Source organism: Wyeomyia smithii, chromosome 2 (assembly GCF_029784165.1).
Source record: "Wyeomyia smithii strain HCP4-BCI-WySm-NY-G18 chromosome 2, ASM2978416v1, whole genome shotgun sequence".
In the NCBI taxonomy this organism is placed as follows: domain Eukaryota; kingdom Metazoa; phylum Arthropoda; class Insecta; order Diptera; family Culicidae; genus Wyeomyia; species Wyeomyia smithii.
In genome coordinates, this window is record NC_073695.1 from 138,602,930 (window position 1) to 138,627,965 (window position 25,036).

Genomic DNA, 25,036 nt, shown 5'->3' on the forward strand with positions numbered 1-25,036 from the left:
TATATATATATATATATATATATATATATATATATATATATATATATATATATATATATATATATATATATATATATATATATATATATATATATATATATATATATATATATATATATATATATATATATATATATATATATATATATATATATATATATATATATATATTAATATATATATATACATACATATATATATATATATATATATATATATATATATATATATATATATATATATATATATATATATATATATATATATATATATATATATATATATATATATATATATATATAAATATATATATATATATATGTATATTAGAGTGGCCATTTTTGTAACATCATGCGATTTCGATGAGCGCCGGGCGGAAAAATTTTTACTCCAAAAATAAGCCATGAAAATTTGAAGTTGGTCCGAGTTCATTTAATGGACCCACAAAACGCTTATATTCAAAAAAAATAGATTCTCATAAGAATTGCTGTTTTTTATCTCTTTATGAAGTTTTTTGCCTTAGTTTCCTAAAATAGTTGTATATTTTGCGTCGAAATACTCTTTAATCATAAAATCATATCATTAGGGATATTCACATGTTACGAAACGCTAAATTTTAGCAATTTTGAATACCTTTCAACCCTGAATAACACAATTTTGCATGGGGGCCTCGCACAACGGAACTCTTTATTGAATATCCCCTTCTTCTGAGTACGTTACGTAATAAATGAATGACCTCCTGTATTCGTTAGAGGATTTGAAGCTGCCATATATATATATATATATATATATATATATATATATATATATATATATATATATATATATATATATATATATATATATATATATATATATATATATATATATATATATATATATATATATATATATATATATATATATATATATATATATAATAGTGTTGAAATGTCACCATTTGTGGCAGAACACACAATATTAATCCTGAATAGATATTAGTCTTTAGTCTACTATATAAAAATGGAATTCCGTAACGCTTAATATTATTGATATATATACCAACTTATTTTGATTTATCAATATTTCTTCGAAGTATTACATTTTAGAGTTTGTAGTATACGATTTATTCCTTACCTTCGCTGCTATGCGACCTGCATCCTGCATTTGAATTTTCAGGAGCTCCATTGGTGTTGTTATTATAATCTGACATAAGCCAGCTGAGCCTCCAGCAACCATTTGTCGAATTATAGACAATTTTCTAAATACACATAAATCGTAACGATCATAAATTTCATGTTATATTCACTCCTACCCGTCCTTTGTAGCCATATAATATCTGAAAAAATCATTAGCTGCCAACTTAATTGCTTTTTCAGGTGTTATAAGCAGTACATTAACAGCAGAGCCTCTATACATTCCAAAATAACCTTCAGCTTTATATGTTTTTTTAAAACAGTCGAACCTGTAAGCAAATGTTTCCATATTAGTATAAATGGACGGACTTCAAATAACTAGCAATATAATACAATACAACAATAAAAAACCCAAATTAATCCATCTAGCTGTGAGACCCAGCCTTTTCTATTCCAACTTATTATTTGTTTAAATAGATTTACACGAACACTTCAATTTTCAGAAAAAAATACACCACGATAATATTTGCTGGATTTATTTTTCACTCAAATAACAAATATTTGGTGGCAAACAGTGAAACTATACCGAACATTTAAAAGATAACATTCAAACACCTATGAACATGCAATGACACATGCAAATAACATGAAATAAAAATGTTTCAAATATATGACGCGATTTTTTTTTATCGTGGTGAAATAAAAACTCAAATTAATCCACCTAGCGGTGAGACCCAGCCTTTTTCATTCGAACTTATTATTTGTTAAAACAGAATAACACAACACTCAAATTTCAAAAAAACACACGTTGAAAATTTCTGCTGGATTTATTTATAAGGCTGTGCGAGATTTCGAATGATTTCGTATGATTTCGTAAAACTCGAAACATTTGGAAATTTCGCGAAATTGCAGAAAAATTCCGTTGAAATTTCGCGTAATTTAACCTCCAATTTCACACGAGTTATCGTACGGGTGTTTTTTTTTTGTCGATTAGTTCTTGTGCTGCGCGATAACAATAGCCTGCATATATCGGCAGAAACATCTTCTGCACACTGGTAGGGGCAGGCTACCCCGCCAGTGATCTGATACGCAGCTGATATATCAGCAAGAATAATTCTCCCGCACCGCTGTTACCCCGCTAGCAGCACGGACCACAATACGATCGAGCGAGTGGAAGTCAACTACAAGTGGCATCTACAAGGTCGCGTGTAGGACACGGCCACTGTGTCACAACACGAAGCTGGATCGTCATTGTTTGTTCTGCGGAGACGCTCGATTAATCCTACTAACAGCCGTGAGGTCGTGACTTAGACGTTCGGTGAAGCATTCACTTTAGAATTTTTATCATTATTATTAATATTATTATTATTATTGTTATTATTATAATTATTATCATTATTATTATTATTATTATTATTATTATTATTATAATTATTATTATTATTATTATTATTATTATTATTATTACTATTATTATTATTACTATTGTTATTAGTATTAGTATTACTGCCTTATTTTTATTTTGATCCATTGTAGTTTGGAAAAAATGTTTTTAAAATTTAATAGCAACTACTTGACCCCCTCCCCCCCACATTCGAATATTTATCGTTTGTGTGCGGTAGAGCGTAACGCTTCCGCAAAATGGACGACATGCAGGTGCAACTATTCCTGGATGTGGAAACAAATGGGGAAGAGATTGAGATCTCCCCCATCAATTCCCCTCTACCTTCCCCGCTACCTAGCCCCGTACCAAGGGTACCGGCAACACGGGTGAAAGCTTACCCAGATGCTTCGAAAGGTCCGTTCGTAGTTTACTTCAGGCCCATAAAGAAGCCTCTAAATTTTATTCAAATCGGCAAGGACCTGGCAAAACAGTTTTCGGACGTAACCGAAATTACAAAGGTTAGACCGAACAAACTGCGAGTTGTTGTGAGTAGCTTGAAGCAAGCAAACGCAATTGCTAGCTACGAGCTCTTCACGAGAGAGTACCGCGTGTACATCCCTGCCAAGGACGTGGAGATCGACGGTGTGGTTACCGAAGGAAGCCTCACGGTCGATGACATTTTGCGTCACGGGGTTGGCTGCTTCAAGAACCCCCTGATTCAAGATGTAAAGATACTGGATGTCGAGCAATTGCATTCAGTATCCATCGAAGAAGGGAAGAAGAAATTCTTCCCTTCGGATTCCTTCCGTGTAACATTCGCCGGATCCGCACTGCCGAACTACATCTCTTTGGACAGGGTTCGTCTGCCTGTACGCCTGTTCGTACCGCGGGTCATGCATTGCCAAAACTGCAAGCAGTTAGGTCATACAGCCACCTACTGCTGCAACAAGGCACGCTGCAGCAAATGCGGAGGCAATCATGCTGAGACCGCTTGTAGTGAGGATACTGAATAGTGTCTTTACTGCGAGGGAACTCGGCATGACCTTTCGGCGTGTCCCGCGTACAAACAGCGCGAGGAAAAAATCAAGCGTTCCCTCAAGGAACGATCAAAGCGCTCTTTTGCAGAAATGCTCAAGAGGGCTGAGCCACCCTCGACAGGAAACATCTTTTCCTTTCTGCCAACCGATGAGGGTACATCTGACGATCCCGTCGAAGGGTGTTCTTATGCCATGCCAGAAGGATCTAGGAAGAGGAGATTGATCAACTCTCCTAATCTTTCTCGCAAAGGTCGCAAGATAACCCCTAGCGGAATGACCAATAAGCCAACACAAAAAGCAAGCGGTGAAGAAAAACCGAAGCAAGTACCTCCCGGATTTAATTTTAAATCAAACCAGGAGTACCCACCGCTTCCTGGGGCACCAAAAACCCCTCGTGCACCCATTTCTCGATCAGAAGATAAAAAAGAAACAGGGTTCGTAAAATTTTCTGATATTTTGGACTGGATATTTAAAACATTCAACATACCAGATCCCCTACAAAATATTCTTCTTGCCCTTCTTCCTACAGTGAAAACTTTTTTGAAGCAACTATCAGCAACTTGGCTCCTCATTTCAGCTATCATATCTTTCGATGACTAATACGGCGAAAGAGGTTAGGAATTTTATCACTGTATTACAGTGGAATAGCAGAAGTATCGTCTCCAAATTCGATCTATTTTCTCATTTGATAAATACATACAATTGTGACGCATTTGCGCTCTGTGAAACCTTTCTCAATTCAAACGATCAATTCAATTTCCACGATTTCAACATTATTCGTCGAGATCGAGACTCACACGGTGGAGGGGTACTTTTAGGGATTAAAAAGTGCTATTCCTTCTTCAAAATCGACCTCCCCTCGATCTCGAATATTGAAGCGTTGCCATTCAAACGAATATGAATGGAAAAGACCAATGCCTCACTAATATAGCAGAGTTGCTTCCCGCGCCTTTTTTGATATTGGGAGATTTTAATTCTCACTGTTCGCAATGGGGGTCGCTGTACGACGACAACCGATCTTCTTTAATCTGTAACTTAATCGACGACTTCAATATGACACTTTTGAATACTGGGGAAGCGACACGTGTACCTAATCCTCCAGCACGTGAAAGCGTGCTTGACCTATCCCTTTGCTCGACATCACTAGCGTTAGATTGCCGGTGGAGAGTAATCAACGATCCCCACGGTCGTGATCACCTACCAATTGTTATCTCAATTGCTAATGGGTCAACTCCAACGGATCCAATCAATATTGCGTATGACCTCACACTTAAGATTGATTGGAAGTCTTATGAGACCATAATATCGCAAAGAATCGAGTCCCACGTGGAACTTCTTCCGGAGGAAGAATACGCGTTCTTTTCTCGCTTGATCATCGACGCCGCGACTCAAGCTCAGACAAAACCGATACCCGGGGTAACGATAAGACGGCGCCCTCCCTCCAAGTGGTGGGACAAAGAGTGCTCAGACCTGTACGCGCGAAGGTCCTCGGTGTATTTGGCCTTCCGAGAACAAGGCACTATTGATTTGCTCCGAAAGTACGATGTACTGGATAGACAGATGAAGAGCTTGATAAAAGCAAAAAAACTCGGATTCTGGCGGCGGTTTGTAAACGCGTTGTCGAGGGAAACAGCGGTGAGCACTCTTTGGAATACCGCCAGACGCATGCGGAATCGTAACGTTTCGAATGAGTCCGAGGAGTATTCAGATCGCTGGATACTCGATTTCGCCAAAAAGGTCTGTCCGGACTCTGTCCCCGAACAGAAGACCTTTCGCGACGCGTTTTTAGTAGCTACGGAAGAGTCTCCATTTTCGATGTTGGAATTTACAGTGGCTCTCCTCTCGTGCAACAATAAAGCTCCAGGGTTGGATAGAATTAAATTCAACTTGTTGAAGAATCTACCTGACTCTGTAAAAAGACGCTTGTTGAACTTGTTCAACAAGTTCCTTGAGCTAAACATTGTTCCGCACGACTGAAGGGAGGTAAAAGTCATTGCTATTCAAAAACCTGGAAAACCCGCCTCTGATCACAATTCTTATAGGCCGATTGCTATGCTCTCTTGCCTCCGGAAATTAATGGAGAAAATGATCCTCTTACGGTTAGACAAATGGGTCGAAACAAACGGTTTACTTTCAAATACTCAATTTGGCTTTCGCCGGGGCAAAGGAACGAACGATTGCCTAGCGTTGCTTTCTACCGAAATTCAACTCGCCTTTGCTCGAATAGAGCAAATGGCTTCTGCATTCTTGGACATTAAGGGGGCTTTTGACTCTGTCTCTGTTGAAGTTTTAACCGAGAAACTTCATTCGCAGGGACTTTCACCAAATTTGAATAATTTTTTGCTCAATTTGTTGTCAGAAAAGCATATGTATTTCTCACATGGTGATTCGACAACTTCCCGAATTAGTTACATGGATCTTCCCCAGGGCTCATGTTTAAGCCCTCTCTTATATAATTTTTACGTCAATGACATCGATAAATGTCTTGCAAATTCATGCACGCTACGGCAACTTGCAGACGATAGCGTTGTATCCATTACTGGAAGCGAGGCTAACGATCTGCAAGGACCATTGCAAGATACCTTTGACAATTTGTCTGAATGGGCTCTTAAGCTGGGTATCGAATTCTCTCCGGAGAAAACTGAGCTGGTCGTTTTCTCTAGGAAGCATAACCCAGCTCAGCTGCAGCTCCTACTAACGGGCAAAACAATCACTAAGGTTTTAGTCGCTAAATATCTCGGGGTCTGGTTCGACTCTAAATGCACCTGGGCTTGCCATATTAGGTATCTGACACGAAAATGCCAACAGAGGATTAATTTTCTTCGTACGATTACCGGAACCTGGTGGGGTGCCCACCCAGGAGACCTTCTAAGGCTTTACCAAACAACGATATTGTCTGTAATTGAGTACGGGTGTTTCTGCTTCCGCTCCGCAGCAAACACACATTTGATCAAACTGGAACGAATACAATATCGTTGTTTGCGTATTGCCTCAGGTTGCATGCAGTCGACCCATACAATGAGTCTTGAAGTGCTAGCGGGTATTCTTCCGTTGAAACATCGTTTTTGGAATCTCTCTTACCGGTTGATAATTCGATGCACAGTTATGAACCCATTAGTAATTGAAAATTTCGAGAGGTTGGTCGACCTTCAATCTCAATCCAGATTTATGACTTTATAATTTGACTATATGGCTCAAGATATTAACCCTTCTTCATACGATTCCTCCAATGTCGCACTTTTAGATACTTCTAATAATGCTATATTCTTCGACACCACCATGAAACAAGACATTCCTGGTATCCCGGATCAATTGCGACCCCAAGAGATCCCTAAGATTTTTTACAATAAGTTTAAACATGTTAGTTATGATAAAAGGTTTTACACTGACGGATCTAATCTAGATGAGTCCACTGGCTTCGGTGTTTTCCACGAAAATTTCACCGCCTCCTACAAACTCGATGCTCCTGCTTCCGTGTACGTCGCAGAACTTGCTGCTATTCAGTACTCTTTTGGGATCATCGAAACCCTGCCCATAGACCACTACTTCATCTTCACAGACAGTCTCAGTGCCATTGAGGCTCTGCGATCGATGAAGACTGGGAAGCACACCCCATATTTCCTGGGGAAAATACGGCGGTTTTTAAGTGCTTTAACAGATAAAAACTACCGGGTTACCTTAGCGTGGGTCCCTTCTTATTGTTCCATTCCGGGCAATGAAAAGGCTGACGCTTTAGCTAAGGTGGGTGCTATTGATGGCGATATTTATGTGAGACCAATTGCACAGGATGAATTTCATAGCATTTTGCGTCAGAAAACACTCAACAGTTGGCAATCATCATGGAACTCAGATGAACTGGGACGGTGGCTACATTCCATTTTTCCTAAGGTATCGACGAAAGCATGGTTCAAGGGGTTGGATGTAGTTCGGGACTTCATTCGCGTGATGTCCAGATGTCTGTGATGTATGTCCAATCACTATACGTTAAACACGCATCTCTTTCGTATAGGGCTTGTAGACAGTAATCACTGCGTTTGTGGCGATGGCTACCATGACATCGAGCATGTTGTTTGGTCGTGTACCGAATACTGTGGTGTTAGGTCTGAGCTTATAGATTCCCTTCGGGCCCGAGGAAAACAACCGAACGTACCCGTTAGAGACATTCTGGGAAGCGGTGATCTCCAGTACATGACACAGCTATACGGGTTTATAAAAAATGCTGGCATTAAAATTTGATTTCTTTTATTTGTTTGCTAGAACACAATTTCTGTCACAAACTGAAAGAGAATGATACACCCGGCTGGAGACACTAAAACGAAGACTCGGCATCTCTATGTTTACGCAGAAACCTCAGACCAAAACTGCTCAAATAGAACATCACTGGTTAGCCACGTACAAAGATTTGTGATTAATCTTTTCAAAAGTGAGATGAAAAATTTATTTTTTGCTCCATCGGGATACAGAGTTGGTGTCTTCGGTAAAGTTATAGGTATAACCAATACAACCAACTTTGCCGAAGACAAAAAATTCGTATCTGCTACTCAAATTGACTTAGAGAGTTTTTATTGAAAATAGACTTGTCAAAACACATTTTTCAATGAAACATATTTTTTTCTGTTTTCTAGGCCTTCACTATGTTCTACAAAGTTGTTAATAGAATCAATATACACAACTGTCTGGAAGGTACTATATTCGTATTGTTTGAAAAACTATGAGTTGTGGGCTATTTTTTTTTCGTTATATTTGAAATCACTGTATCTTTCTTAGGGGCAGGTAGATGCAGATTCGGTAGTAAGCATATGAAAGTATAACAATAGAACTTTCAAACGCTGGTGGTTTCGCTAGTCCACGACTTTCTGCTGATGGGTTGTGTTCATAACAAAAAACCTTGTTTTTACCCTCTTTAATGATTTAACCAGGTAAGTATTTTTACCGCAGTAGCCGTTTTTTCAAACCGGTGTGTAATTTGGCTAACATGCATACGATGTGAATTCTATCGTGCTTGTTGGTGATAAAAATGGTTTTAAATTTAATAGAACAATACGGAAGCACAAGTAAGGACGTGAAGGACGACGAGACAATTGTTTCATGCAACAATACAACATTATAACACAAATATTATTAATACACGATAATCTCACAATCCGCTTTCCTGTTTTTTCTCATCAAATCCAAAATGAAATCTGAATCTTCTCTTTTAAATGACTTCTAATCAAAGAGCTAAAGAGCATTTCTAAGAATGTAAATAGTCATTATAGAAGGAAACAGTCACGCTTTGTGATCATTGGGTTTTGCGGCACAACGAATAAATTCTTGTTGCATTAAATATTCCTCGTAAAAAAGCAAAATTCAATGCAAGAGCCTTACGCTTACCTGACTCTAGTTACCACCAGGCTACAACACACTTTCGAAAATTACACGAAACAAAGTACAGTAATAAAACTCTGTTTAGGGCATAAACCACAGGTTGAAACATGTTGGATATTAGCCAACTTCTCAATTATTTTGGATATTAGCCAAAATTGTTTCACATTTGTTGCCTTTCCAAATGCATTTTTCGACAATCGGCTTCCGTAGGGACCTTGTTTAGGGTGTTTATCATCACGGGAAACTGTTTTCTCGATGTTGGTAATAATGGCATATTAGCCAAGTTTTGATTTTTGGGCAAATAATTGAGAAATGTTAGTCTTATCAATGGGAGACACAAAATTTTACAATTTCAAAATCGAGTTCAGATTATTTATAGCAGTGATTCAGACTTTGCACTTAATGATTTCATTAAGGATATTTTAAAAAAGGTTAAAAAAGTAGCAAGAAAGAGGACCAGGATGATTGAAAAAATTAAAAAGCTCATTCTCATTGGCCTTCAATGAGCGAGCATTCCAATTTAGAATTTTGATTGGTTTATTTAAAATCATTGCTGAATTTTAAATTAGAAACAATTTTAATTGTAAAATTTGTACCTATTTGGATGGCTTCAAACATTGATTTTGCCTGCAACATGGCGTTCATAAGATCGAACATTGCTTGTTGCAGAAAAGAAAGTTTACCTGCCGTAGTAGGCCCCAGGCAGTTGACATTAGAAAAAATATTTTCGGTAGCAATATTAGCTGGGGTAATAGGTGTACAATTATTTTCTAGCGTGTTTTGCTTACCCATATTAGCGGTCATTTTCGAACTACCAACATTAGGCGGTAGAATGTTCGAACTACCTGTAACCTGTGCATATGTTAAACGAGTATGCAAAGGGGTAGAAGAAGTGGGCGGTACTATAAGTAATCCAATTACAATGAAATTCAATAGAAACCTATGGGGCAACTAGACCTTTCATTTGACACCAATTTTGTAAAAATCGGTTCAGCCATCTCTTAAAATAATGAGTGAGTTTTAACAACCTCTGAATAACTTTTCTTTACATAACTTTTGAACCATATGTTTGATCATTACGAAATATGCAAGTTAAGGGTTTTGTAGACAGCCCGATCATTTGACACCAATTTTATTGAAATCAGTTGTGTGGTTTCTGAGATATTGATGTTTTATGACTTTTACATTTTGATACATAACCTCTAAACTGAAAATCCAATTACAATGGAAAACAATAGCAACCTCTGGGGCAACTAGGCCTTTCATTTGCAATTAATTTCATGAAAATCGGTCCAGCCATCTCTGAGAAAAGTGAGTGAGAAAAAAAGTTGCACATACACACATAAATGCTCAGTTCGAATAAAAGAATAAATGTGGCTAACCACTACAGTCCAGCTTGTCCAGATATATTTGGATAAACAGGAAGATATCCATGTCAAATGGCAACCCTAATCTCGACGAAAATAATAGAGATAATATACAGTTTCAAAAATCAAACTATCTTATGGCCAATACGTACATAGATTTGTATATCTTTTCCCCATCTGGTCCTACTTGCTGGTTTTGCAGACGGGTTTTCACAAGGTCCAGTGGAAATACACAGGAAACGCCTATTATACCTGCGATACCTCCATTGATAATTTTTGGTACAAGCCTATGAATTTATAACAGGATTTCATGATTGGTATTAGTTATCACGTTAAATGTAATTACTTACGGAAACTGTTTGGTAGAATTAATATTGGAAACCATCGTCAGGATCTGAAAAAAAGAATAACTATGAACTTAGATTACAGTGATCACCTGATTATAACACCCCCTTGATGATGTTTGGGGTGATAAAATAGAGAAAGTGATAAAATCGGGAATTTTTTTTATCAATATTTTGTTATGGAAGATGACAAACTGATAATTAAATGCGTAAGATCAGCGATTTATATTACTATAAGCTATCTAATCATATAAAAAGCAGTTCTATCTGTCTGTCTGTCTCTCTAATCCTTACAGACGTAGAAACTACTGTACCAATCGGCGTGAAAATTTGTACGCAGGAGTTTTTGGGGCCAGAAATTGTGATTAAAATAGTTCGAGACCACTCCCTCTTGTTAAAGGGTGGGCTCACATACAAATAAAACATAAACTTCTGCGTAACTTGAAAACTCACAAGCAAATGGAACCAAATTTGAACTGGTTGGGAGCAAGGAATATGTCAATGGTAACTTGACACACCTTCCTCCTCTAGAAAGAAGGGCTCACATATAAATGAAACACAAATATCACTACTAGTCCGTAGATTAGGTACTAGTGTTTGCATAAAGCTATGAAGTTGCGCTGTTAGTGTCATACATTTCTCAAGCAGCCTAAAAACTAATTTCTTGTGATTTTCAGTAATTTTCTCTATATTCTAGGTAACGGAAGAGGGACCAGAAATGATCCTAAATGTGTATACGTAGTTCACGGATAGCCCTCTCGCAAAATATCTCCTCAATACATTTCAAAATACATGAAAATTGAGACATTTTTATATTTTCCTTCATTATTCTAGCAATATCAAAGTTACCCGCAAGCAGAAAACAGAAAAAGAATCGATGACGTAGTTGAAACAACACTGATGAATTTAGTTATCGTAGGATAGGGAACATATTCTAAGCAGCTTTAGGAACCGCCTGTGTATTCAGACGAAATACTCGAAATGTGTTGGGTAAAATTGAAACAGTGGTATATCAATCTGTTCTTTATCGTTTTCTCTGTCAGAACTTGTTTTCAGATTGTAAAACTAAGTTAGCAAACTTTAGCAATGATCAATAAAAGTTACCAATCGACAGACACTATTCCAATCACCGCGAACCTATTTTAAGCAGTTTCCATCTGTTTTGCAGGCGTTTTTTTGCAGCACCCGAAGTGGCTCCTGAATGGCTGCAATATAGGTCGATTTGTTTCAAATGCTGTTTGTTCACAGATTTCTTTGTTATTAACGGTATTTTTTATATTCGTAAGACAGTTAGACAATCAAAGTTTTCGTGTCCATCATTGAAATTGTTGATATTAATCAAAAAGCAGGAGCTTGTGGCCTGTTTTCTACGACTGATTAAAATAGGCGCTACTGCTTAAGCCGTTGCTTACCCTAGATGCATTCTAGTGCATCCAGTATTTGTTTAAAAAAAATCAAGCTAACGGTATGTACTACTATAACCTAAATTAATCCACTTAGCGGTCAGACCCAGCCTTTCTCATTCACACTTTTATTTGTAAAAATCGATTTACATGAACACTTAAATTCAATAAACGTATGTTCACTCTTCAGGTTCCAAAATATTGATGTTGTAATCTATACATATAAAAATGCAGTCCGGTCTGTTTGTCTGTCTGATCCATATAGGCTCGAAAACTACCGAAGCGATCGACGTGAAATTTGTATGTAAGGGTTTTTAGAGGTAACAAATATGTCCATAATGGTTCGACGCCTCTCCCTCTTCTGAAGGACATGTTTCTGCACAAATTTCTGCACATCTCGCGAACTAATCAACTTAATGAAACCATATTTGGCAGGTGAATGTTTTCAATGGTAACAAATATGTTCCATAATCGATCTTGGGCAACATTTTGGATTGTAAGATGGCAACTTCTGGTTTCGCAGATACCATTGCGAATTCTAAGATATGGAAATCCGGTTTCTGAAAAACAGCTGAAAATGACCAAATACCACCCAATGTGAGTGTTTCTTTAACCAGTATGACGTTCAAAATCCAGGAATTGTATCCAAATGCCCTTATGAAATCCAAAACGGCGACTTCCGGTTACGGAAAAACAGCGGCAAACGACCAAATACCAACCAATATGGGTATTTCCGGAATCGTAATGATGCACTGGAGCCATAAATCCACTTCAGACAACATTTTTGAGGCAATTTCCGGTTTCTGTAAAACAGCCTGAAATGGACGATTCCCATTAAATTTGAGTATCTTCGGAACCAGAAAGATGCACAGAAGCGAAAAATTGATCACAGACACAATCTTGAATTCTAAGATGGTGACTTCCGGTGTCTGGCAATCAGCCGGAAATGACCAAATACCATACAATATGTATGTTTTCGGAACCAGAATTACGCCCAGATGACAGAGCGTGACCAAATATCACCCAATATGAGTATCTTCGGAGCCAGAATGTTGCGAGAACCGAAAAAATGACCTCAGACACCATTATGAATTGTAGGATGGCAACTTCTGGTTCCTGGAAAACAGCCAAAAATGGCCGATTTTCGTCTAACATGAGTATCTCCGGATCCAGAATGATACACAGCAGCTGAAATCGACCACAGACCCCATTTTAGATTCTAGGTTGGCGACTTCCGGTTCCTTGGAAACAGCCGAAAATGATCGAATAACACCCAAATATGGGTGTTTCTTCAACCAGAATGACGTTAGAGGCCCGAAATTATCTTAAATACCATTTTGAAATCCAAGATGGCGACTTCCGGTTTGTGAAAAACAGTCTAAAATAACCAAATACCTCCAATATGAGTATCTCTGGAGCCAAAATGATACAATGAGCTAACAATTGACCTCAGGCACCACTTTGAATTGCTAAATGGCAACTTCTAGGAAACATTCGAAAATGATCGAATAATACTCAATATGGATATTTCCGTAATCGAGATGATGCATAGAAACCATTTTGAATTTGAAAACGACCACTTTTACTTTCTGGAAAACAACCAAAATAACTAAATACCTCCCAATATGGGTATTTCTGGCGTCGGATTGATGCCAGAAAATCTGCTGAAAATGACCGAATTCCACCCAAGTTGAATATATTCAGAATTAAGTCGAGGATGTTGTCATTTCGATAAAACCAATCATTTTAAACGATTTGTTAATTGACTTTGATCATATCCTATGGCCGATTCGTCGTGAATTTGAAGACTTTAAACACATCGCAAGGAATCAATTAATTTGGAACGTTGAAATAGCACGATACCACATTTTAATTATGTTGAGCCCACATATATCGATCAAAGCAGGTATAGTTTTAAAAAGTCTTTGAATTTCTTTTTGCCTTTCTCCTAGAAAGGTATAGCAATCACTTGCAAAACCGAAAGTATAAAAGTGCTCCAAAGGGCCGAATGGCATATATCACTCGACTCAGTTCGACGAGCTGAGCATTTTCTGTATGTGTGTGTGTATGTGTGTGTGTGTGTGTATGTGCCGATTTTTATTCTCACTCACTTTTCTCAGAGATGGCTGGACCGATTTTTATGAAATTAATTGCAAATGAAAGGTCTTGTTGTCTCATAAGACCCTATTGAATTTTATTGTAATCGGATTTTCAGTTTGGAGGTTATATATCAAAATGTGAAAATCACGAAACATCATTATCTCGAAAACTGCACAACCGATTTGAACAAAATTGATTTCAAATGAACGGGCTACCTTAGAAACCCTAAACTTTTGAATTTTATGAAGATTGAACTTGTGGTTCAAAAGTTATGAAAAGAAACGTGTTTTGAAGACTGTTGAGTCATGAGTGAGATCACTCATGTTTCTCAAAGATGGCTGAACCGATTTTCATAAAATCAGTTTTAAATGGAAGGTCTAGTTGCCCCATAAGACCCTTTTGATTTGTTTTGCAATCGGACTATTACTTTGCCTGTTATGTTTAAAAATGTGAAATCAGGCTATGAAAAGGAACACATTCCGAAGACTACTTGGACTCACTCACTTTTCTCAAAGATGGCTGACCCGATTTCCACAAAATTAGTGTCAAATGAAATGTATAGCTGCCTCATAACAGCCTATTGAATTTTACTGTAAGCGGACTGTAACTTCGTCTGTAATGTATCGAAATGTGAAAATCACGAAACTTCATTATCTCAGAAACTACACAACCGATTTGAACAATATCGATATGAAATGAACGAGCTAGTTAAGGGGTAACTGATGAATTATGATTGAACACGTGGTTTAAAAGTTTGGCTGCCCTATACGTTCCCATTTCATTTAATTAAAATCGAACTTAAGCAACAGTTATGTATTAAATTGTTAATAAAACAACGAAAGTCTATTATGTCAAAGATTACATGACTTATTTGAACATAACTAGTGTCATACGAACGAGTCATCTCTCGAACTTACAAATAACAAACTTCATAACAATTTGATATGTGGCTCAAAAGTTATGGAAAGCGAAGAAATTCAAAGACTATTTAAAACTATACCTGCTTTGATCGATATATGTGGCCTCAACATAATTTAAATGTGGTATCGTACTATTTGAACGTTCCCATTTAATTGATTCCTTGCGATGTGTTAAAAGTCTGCAAATGAACGACGAATCGGCCATAGGATAGGATCAAAGTCAAATAACAAATCGTTTGAAATGATTGGGTTTATGGAAATGACAATATCCTCGACTTTTGGCTTCTGTACATCGCCTTAAGTCTGAATATATTCATATTGGATGGTATTCGGTCATTTTTAGCAGATTTTCTGGCATCAATCTGACACCGGAAATACCCATATTGGGAGGTATTTTTGGTTCTATTCCAGAAACTAAAAGTGGTCGTCTTCAAATTCAAAATAATGTCCAGGGTCAATGTTTGGTTTCTAAGCATCATCACGTTTACGGAAATATCCATATTGAGTATTATTCGGTCATTTCCGACTGTTGCCTATAAGTTGTCATTTAGCAATTCAAAATGGTGCCTGAGGTCAATTGTTAGCTCATTGCATCATTCTAGTTCCAGATATACTCATATTGGATGGTATTTGGTTATTTTAGGCTGTTTTTCACAAATCGGAAGTCGCCATCTTGGATTTCAAAATGGTATTTGAGATAATTTCTAGCCTCTGAGCGTCATTCTGGTTGAAGAAACACCCATATTGGGTGTTATTCGATCATTTTCGGCTGTTTCCCAGAAACCGGAAGTCGCCAACCTAGAATCCAAAATGGGATGTGTGGTCGATTTCAGCTGCTGTGTATCATTCTAGATCCGGAGATACTCATGTCAGACGGAAATCGGCCATTTTTGGCTGTTTTCCAGAAACCAGAAGTTGTCATCCTACAATTCATAGTGGTGTTCTTGCAACATTCTGGCTCCGGAGATACTTATATTGGGTGGTATTTGGGCACTTTGGGCTGTTTTTCAGAAACCAAAAGTCGTCATTTTGAACTTTAAAATTGCCTGTGAAATCAATTTCTGTCATCTGGGCGTAATTCTGGTTCCGAAAACATTCATATTGAATGGTATTTGGTCATTTCCGGTTGTTTGCCAGACACCGGAAGTCACCATCTTGAAATTCAAGATTGTGTCTGTGATCAATTTATAGCTTCTGTGCATCTTTCTGGTTCCGGAGATACTCAGATTTAATGGGAATCGTCCATTTTAGGCTGATTTCCAGAAACCGGAAGTTGCTATCTTACAATCCAAAATGTTGCCTAAGGTCGATTATGGAACATATTTTTTACCACTAAAACATTCACCTGCCAAATTTGGTTCCATTTAGTTGGTTAGCTCTCGAGATGTGCAGAAATTTGTGTTTCATTTGTATGGCATCCCTCCCTTCCAAAAGAAGGAGGGGTGTCAAAACATTATGGACATATTTTTTACCCCTTAAAACATCTACATGCCAAATTCGGTTTCATTTGCTTGGTTTGCTCTTGAGTTGTGCAGAAATTTATGTTTCATTTGTATGGGACCCCTCCCTTCCAGAAAAGGGAGGGGTCTCAAACTATCATGGGAACCTTTATCGGCACCAAAAACCCCTACATACAAATTTTCCCGCCAATCGGTTCGGTAATTTTCGAGCCAATATGGATCAGACAGACAGACAGACCGGATTGCATTTTTATATGTATAGATTACAACATCAATATTTTTTAAGAGTGAATATACATTGATTGGATTGAAGCGTTCATGTAAATCTATTTTTACAAATAAAAGTTTGAATGAGAAAGGCTGGGTCTGACCGCTAGGTGGATTAATTTAGGTTTTTTCCATAACTTTTGAGCCACATATCAAATTGTTATGAAGTTTGTTATTTGTAAGTTTGAGAGATGACTCGTTCGTATGACACTAGTTATGTTCAAATAAGTCATGTAATCTTTGAGATAGTGAACTTTCATTGTTTTATTACCAATTTAATACATAACGGTTGCTTAAGTTCGATTATAATCAAATGAAATGGGAACTTTGAAACCACGTGTTTAATCTTAATTCATCAGTTAACCCTTAACTAGCCCGCTTATCTGATAATAATATTGATCAAATCGGATGCGTAGTTGCTGAGATAATGAAGTTTCGTGATTTTCACATTTCGGTACATTTCAGACGAAGTTACTGTCCGAATACAGTAAAATTCAATAGAGTGTTGTGAGGCAGCTAGACTTTTTTTTCTGTGTGGACTCATCACTGCGAATAGAGATTAGATCTATTGTGATATTGTTCAGGTGTTTTCTGTACTCCGCACTTCAAATTATTGGCAGTATTATTATTATGATTATTATTATTTAAAAAAGATAAAATAACTACCCCAATGACAGATTAAAATTAGGATTACTAAAGAAAAATTAACAGAAAATCCTCTTAAAGCTATTCTTATTCCTAACACGAGAGACATTAAAATCAAACACAAAATAGCAACGATTGAACACACGAGACATACTACGCATCGGTTCATTTAACCCGTAATTGGTTCTCGAAGGCTGGATGTGAAGGAAGGTATGCAAGCGAGTATTGCGACGTCGTGTGTTTATGTCAAGAAGACCCAGTAGAGCATAGCAGTCAATGTTTCCTTGCAACAGATCGCCTACAAAGCAAGCTTCAGCCACATATCGCCTCGCTTCTAGCAGCTCTAAATCGATAAGTTTGCACCGATCGGCATACCCAGGTAAGTTGAGGGGGTCTCACCATGGAAGCCTACGCAGGGCAAAGCGAACAAACTTCCGCTGAACGGCTTCAATCCTCTGTGTGTCTTTTTGATAAAAAGGACACCAAATTATTGCAGCATACTCCAGTATTGGGCGTACCAGAGCACAGAATAGAGCATTTAGGCAATGAATGTCGCGGAATTTCTTAGAAAATCTAAAGATAAACCCTAACTGGGAAGAAGCCTTCGAAACGATGAATGAAACGTGTTCTTCAAAGTTTAGCTTCGAATCAAGTAGCAATCCTAGATCTTTTACTGTCGTTTCACGCTTCAACTCAGTATCAAAAAGCGAGTAGTTGTGATGGTATAGAGCACGCTTACGGTCAAATGAGATTGCTGAGCATTTAGACACGTTCAGGGACATCCGGTTGATGCAGCACCAAGTTCCAAACAGCTCCAGTTGCTGATGGAGGAAGGAAGCCTTTATGACGAAGTATAGCTTAAGGTCGTCAGCGTAAGATAGCTTGAAGCATTTGATGGTGCTGTGAACATCGTTCATTTATAGCAGGAAAAGGAAAGGACCGAGATGGCTGCCTTGAGGGACTCCAGACGAGACAGCAATTGGCGATGAGACAAAATCACCGATTTTCACCGACATATTCCGGCCGATGAGGTAAGATCGTAGCCAGGCCAGCAAGTTATTGTCGATGCCCATACGGTCAAACTTCGCCAGTGCAATTTCGTGGTTCATCACATCAAATGCAGCGGAGAGATCAGTGTAGATAGCGTCTACCTAATGTCCATTTTCTATCTCTCGTATGATAAACGACGTGAAGGTGGTTAAATTTGTCGTAGTTGACCTCTTAGGCATAAAGCCATGCTGTTCCGGCGAAATGCAATTCGAGTACCTTTGGAATAACGTTTCAAGAACAATAATTTCAAAAAGCTTAGAGGTAGCACTTAAAGCAGCTATACCGCGATAGTTCGAAACCGTTCGCTTGCATCCTTTTTTGTAAACGGGGAAAACAAGAGAATCTTTCCAAGAAGTAGGAAAAACACCAGATGATAGAGACAGATTGAACACAGTTGTTAGCGGTATTGCGAGCGGTTCAAGGCAACGTTTCAAGACTAACGAAGGAATTCCGTTTGGGCCGCACCCTGTAGAGGATTTGAGCTGTTTTCCTGCTTTAGTCACCATATCACTAGTGATTGACATTTGTATGTTGGGGGCAGAAGTTCTAGGTACATTGCTAGCGGCGGTCATGATTTCTTCGGTGCTAAGGATCTCACTAGTGAACACGCTGCTAAACTGAGAGCGGAAGAGGTTTGCGACATCAGGGATTGAATCCGCTTCGTCTGTACCATTGGTCATGCACGGGGGCAATCCGGTTTCTTTCCTTTGCTCGTTAACATGATACCAGAAGTTTTTCGGGTTGGACTTAAGGCGTTGCTGAAGTCGGCTAAAATGGGAATTGTACAAGTGGTTGTTCAGCTCTCTGTATTCAATGTTCGCGTGGACGTAACGAGTTTTGGTTTGGTCCGTGCGGTGCTTGCTATGTAATCTGAGTGCGGATCTTTTCCTTCTCTTCAGCAACCTTAATTGCGAATTAGACCAGGCAGGTTTTGCAGTTTTCAGGCAATGTTTACGTGGCACAAATTGATCGATGGCATACAACAGGATGCTAGACAAAGTAGATGCCGCGTAATCAGCATCAAGATCACGGAATGTCTCCTCCCAATCGATACTTGCAAGGAACACGTTCATGTCGTTGAAATTACTTTGCAAAAATCGTACAACACACTATCAATCACGTCATTGAAACAATTTCCCAAATTCTTTGGCATAGTTATTAAGAGAGGAGGATGGTGTCTGCAATCCTTTACGGGAGGTGCAGGAGCGCGAGAGACTGAACAATCCAAGCCTATTTCCTCGCTAACGGAGCAGAGATCAAGCGTACGTCTGTTACTATTTAATATCTCATTGGCCTGTTTGAGTCCTGCTGTACAATAGCCATCCAACAAATTGATTGAAGCCGGTCTAAGCGAAGAGCGACCAGGATCCGGAAAGAGGAAGCCACGGGAGTCTTGCACCCAGGAGATTTCGCGCAGGTTAAAATCGCCGAGAATTACGATATTGTCTCTTGCACCCATCTGGGAGACAATCCATTCGAGCGAATGTAAATGCTGCTCAAGGAGGCAACTATCATTTACGCGATCTGGCGGAATGTACACGATACAAATAAAATGCGTAACTCCGGAGCTGGTGATCGCCACCCACAGATGTTCAACTGTTGATCCCCCGGGAGGATGCAATATGCGAGACTTGTAACAGGACCTTACAGCCAGCAGAACACCGCCATCTGAGCGCTTATTACTATTGATGGATGATCGATCTTGACGGTAGACCGTGAATGAGTCATCAAAAAGTTGAGTGGAGATTGTGTTGTCGTTGAGCATAGATGTCGTAGCACGCATCGTTACACGCCAGTTGGTAGTCTATCAAGCTAGAGTTGATACCACCAATATTTTGGTAATATATCAAAAGTTGAGATGGTGTAGCCGGATTCCTAAGAATGGAGAGTGCATCAGATCGAGAAACACTGTCAAATCACGAATACTTGCCAAGACTGCAGTTTGGAAGCCCATTTCACCAACACTAGACCCAGGGCCGGGACGACATTGAAGGCGGAAACTCATAGCTGGGGATTGATGCGAACCAGCGGTTGACACGACTGGGCTAGGTAGATCCTGGGCATCCATACTGCGGTATGATGTGCGTCCCGGGGATGATGACATGTCGGCTGAGTAGCATAAGTGATGACGGCTTGAGCGAGATGCTGGTTTAGAACGTGGATGTAGATCAGTAGCAGGGTGGATGGCACCAGCGGCCGATGAAAGACTGGAAGCGGGTGAGCGATCAGGAAGTGCATGTTCAAAGAAGTAGGAATACTTGCCTGGAGGAGCAGGCTGGAGAGCCACTTCTGCGGAATCGATCACAGGGCCACGACGACTCCGATGAACGCTGGCAGCATTTGGCACGACTGTGACGAAACGAGAAGAGGTCTCCATAGTGCTTTATACGGTGCGTCGCGGCAAACTTGCTGTATATATGCGTCTTGGGGTGCAGCTTATTCGTCCATTCGCCTGGATCCGGTAAGATGTGAGGCGGGTCGTTCGTAGTAGGTTTCGGTTGCCAAAAATTTTCACTAGATCTGTTATCAGCAAACTCGCGGTAAACAATTCCCCTAGGCCAAGTGGAAGTTGAAAGAGCTTTTGTCTTCAACTCAGCGTTCATGAGTATTTTGAAAGAGACAAAAGAAAGAGTGTTGATATCTCTTCCTTTCGCCACTAGCCGAGCCACAAAAATGTCCTCCGTTCCAAGACGTTTCCTGGCTAGGGCGGTCACTTATTCCACAGAAACCTTACGAGCGATCCGCGAAAGGTATAGGCAAAATTTTCGTCTAGCTGCAGGGACAACTGCAATTTCGGTGGAGGCAGAAGGCGTGCTACCCGTGCCGTGCAATAAAAGTGGTTTATTGGACCGATTGGTATCGGCATTGAACAGTCGACGAGGTTTGGAAAATCGGGAATCCGTAGCGGTGCGTCTAATCGATCGTGGCGTAAACGAATTCGAGTTCATCAACGTGGCGAAGTTGGTTCTAATCTCATTCTTTAGTTCGTTCAATATTTCAGCCTTGAGGTTCTCCATAATGCCACTATGGGTGTTTAATGCTTCTTCCAAACCCGCTTCGTGAGCAGAGCGAGTAGCATTCCTAACTCGAATGTCCTTTATCAACGATGTACAGGATTTGCACAACCAAAACAATTGTGCATTTTTCATCACATCCTCGAATGCGACGGCAGCAATACCTGTACATCTGGGATGGAAAACTGCAGAGCAGAAGCCACGGCAAATAACGTGACTTTCATTAATATCGTTAGCGCACGAGTGGCAAATGAGAGACATCCTGTACTCGATTCAAAATAACACTCCCAGTACGAGACTACCAAACGTAGAGAAACTATGGATGAATGTAGTGCAAAAGTACGGTAGCAGAGTGGAGTGAGGCTAGTGATCGCGCAAAGGATCTGATGTAAACAAACACAACACTGTCAAAGTCGATTTGCAGGGCAATAATTCTTGTAAAATCGTAGGAATAATCACTAGGTAATCGTTATTACCCACTGCGTGTAGAGACACCAGACACACGTACTCGAAATAACACCGGACACGATTTTCTCAAAACTTGCGTTAAAGATGAACAGGCCAAAATAACGGTACACCGTTGTAACCGCCGTACACCAATAACAATAAAATGCCACCGTAAGCTAGTTTTCGCATGAAACTTCACTGTATGCGAATAGCTAGTACTCAGATATTCACGTTGGCACGAAATAAGCCGCAAATAATAACTTGTTCACTAGTAATTTGATCAAATAAACGGAGCAAAAACGCGGCGATGTAAACAAACTTTAGCAGAGTTGCCAAAAAAAAACAATACTATTGAAGTAAGTAATACGCTTATCATTCATATCCGTGCTTGTGTGTAAGTTTTACCTTTCCGTTTCAAGCTTACTACTCTACTATACCGAGCCTCTGTCCCTCCTAACAATATCGCCTAAATACAATTCCCTGGAGAGAACTTTCTTACGTTACTCACACCAGTTTTATTACAACAGGGACTTATTTTTGTTAGAATTGACAGAGGTACTGTAGAATCCAGATTTAAGAAAGGGTACTTGGTAGGAAGCCTAAGAATAAACCCATGCGAAAGTTCTTTGGCAACCAAATGGCCTGATTCTACTAAGATTCGAACCCACGACCACCCGCTTACCAAGGCGGACTCTGTAACCTTGCGGCTACGGAGCTCCCCAAGCTAGACTTATTAATTGACATTAATCTTATGGGAATCGGGTCAGCCATCTCTGAGAAAAGTGAGTGAGTTCAAGTAGTCTTCGAAATATGTTCCTTTTCATAGCTGAATTTCACATTTTTAAACATAACAGGCAAAGTGATGGTTCGATTGCAAAACAAATCAATAGGGTCTTATGGGGCAACTAGACCTTCCATTTGACACTGATTTTATGAAAATCGGTCCAGCCATCTCTGAGAAACATGAGTGAAATAAAACAGTCTTCAGAACACGTTTCTTTTCATAACTTTTGAACCACAAGTTTAATCTTTATAAAATTCAAAAGTTAAGGATATTTCAGGTAGCTCGTTCATTTGAAATAAATTTTGTTTAAATTGGTTGTGTGTTTTCTAAGATAATGATGTTTCATGATTTTTACATTTTGATACATAACCTCTAAACTAAAAATCCGATTACATTAAAATTGAATAGGATCTCATGGGACAACAAGACCTTTCATTTGCAATTAATTTCATGAAAATCGGTCCAGTCATCTCTGAGAAAGTGAGTGAGAATAAAAATCTGCACGTACACACACACATACACACACACATACACACACATACACACACACACACACACACACACACACACACACACACACACCCTTTGGGCACTTTTATACTTTCGGTTTTGTAAGTGATTGCTATACCTTTCTAGGAGAAGGAAAGGTATAGCAATCACTTGCAAAAGCGAAAGTATAAAAGTGCTCCAAAGGGCCGAATGGCATATATCACTCGACTCAGCTCGACGAGCTGAGCATTTTCTGTGTGTGTGTATGTGCAGATTTTTATTCTCAATCACTTTACTCAGAGATGGCTGGACCGATTTTCATGAAATTAATTGCAAATGAAAGGTCTTGATGTCCCATAATACCCTATTCAATTTTATTGTAATTGGATGTTTAGTTTAGAGGTTATGTATCAAAATGTAAAAATCATGAAACAGCATTATCTCAGAAACTACACAACCAGTTTGAACAAAATTGGTTTCAAATGAACGGCCTTTCTGAAATACCCTTAACTTATGAATTTCATAAATATTGAACTTGTGGTTCGAAAGTTATGAAAAGAAACCTAAATTAATCCACCTAGCGCACAATGGTCGGAAAATTGAAATTTCCGGCAAAAATCAATTTTTTGTGCCAAATTGTTGGCACTGCAGATGATTATGATATATAAGAAAAGTAAACGTAAACCACGTAAACTGAGGAAAATGTCTTGTGTTTTCGAATAAACGTAAATAACTGGTTAGTGGAACGAGATAAACGATTACTGTTTTCAGCAAAGATGCACATAATTGTAAAACGCTTCTTATGGCTTTGAGAGTTAGTTCGCGATTTGTCCCAATAGATGGCGCATGAATCTAACTTTTGACATTGCTCGCTTCTTCGTAAAACGCTTGAATAAAACTTCAGAACTGTAAAGCACACATAAAATTTTGTTTCCTCCACATACATAAGCAATCAGACCGACTCAAAGGAATGAACTAGAATCAGTCAGCCATAAAAGACATATGATCCGCATGATTCAAGAGCATAACAATATGTGTGAGATTGCAGGTTTACGTGTGGGAGTAGTTGTGAGATTGACGGTGAACTCAATGGAATTTTGTAAATGAAAAACCTGACTGCAATGTTGGGAAGTTCGACCATGAGAACCTCCATTTGTTTATGCTGTATGCCGACATATCCGGTACGCAGCTTCTACTTCAACTGTAACCGACGAGTAAATGCCCAAATGCAAGCTCGAACCATTTGTTTAACTCTGGCAGTGATATTTGTGTTTGGTGAGAGAAGTTTGCGTGTGGTGTTTCATGGCCGTGTTTTCATAAAACAAACTCTGGGAATCATTTTATGGGATAATAATTCGTTTTTTTATTCGGTTTAGTAGGATTTCACATGAATGGTCGCTAAGTCTCTTAGCGATGTTATAATGGGTTAACAGAATAAATTTCAGAAAAAAAGTTAAAGAGGTTGTTTATTAGACACGACCGCAGAGTTAACGAAGAATACGACAGCCTGTCTTATGTCAATGTATTTCTTGCAATAGGTTTGGGAATACACTCAATTGGGGTTAATTAATTCAATGGTCTCCCTGCTCCAGATGACGTGTACCTCTATAGTTTTGGGGCTGTCTTTTGTATCAAGTTGCACTAAGATATCTTAATTTAGGCAGTGGCTACGAAGAGGCTATAGACGAGGGCAGATAGTGAATTCCCCATCTATAGTATAATAGTTCAAATAACAATTTTTCGCATTTTACGATAGCGTAGATAATTTTATAACTGATTGCTGCAAATAGTAAGAGTTGAGTAAAAAATTATGTGAATCAGGCTCTCTAGCTCAAAAATTCTT

At 38.8% G+C, this 25,036-nt stretch overlaps 2 protein-coding genes across 5 annotated transcripts in view; both read right to left on the bottom strand.

The window, feature by feature from the left end:
• The window catches only part of LOC129724341 (mitochondrial glutamate carrier 1-like), a 469,805-nt gene that overhangs the window by 319,370 nt on the left and 125,399 nt on the right, over positions 1-25,036 (bottom strand). For 3 of the 4 annotated variants that reach the window (XM_055679113.1, XM_055679114.1, XM_055679112.1), the window contains 4 exons: positions 10,621-10,664; positions 10,423-10,557; positions 1,295-1,444; positions 1,117-1,240 (listed from right to left, as the gene is read on the bottom strand). In XM_055679113.1, the coding sequence (XP_055535088.1) occupies positions 1,117-1,240; positions 1,295-1,444; positions 10,423-10,557; positions 10,621-10,655 (444 nt within the window). In that variant the 5' untranslated portion in view covers positions 10,656-10,664. Of the gene's footprint in view, positions 1-1,116; positions 1,241-1,294; positions 1,445-10,422; positions 10,558-10,620; positions 10,665-25,036 lie in introns of those variants that run through there. The other variant, XM_055679115.1, reaches the window with a different exon arrangement.
• LOC129719976 (uncharacterized) lies at positions 21,174-21,734 on the bottom strand. The gene has a single exon (XM_055671380.1). The coding sequence runs from the start codon at positions 21,732-21,734 to the stop codon at positions 21,174-21,176; it is 561 nt and encodes a 186-aa protein (XP_055527355.1).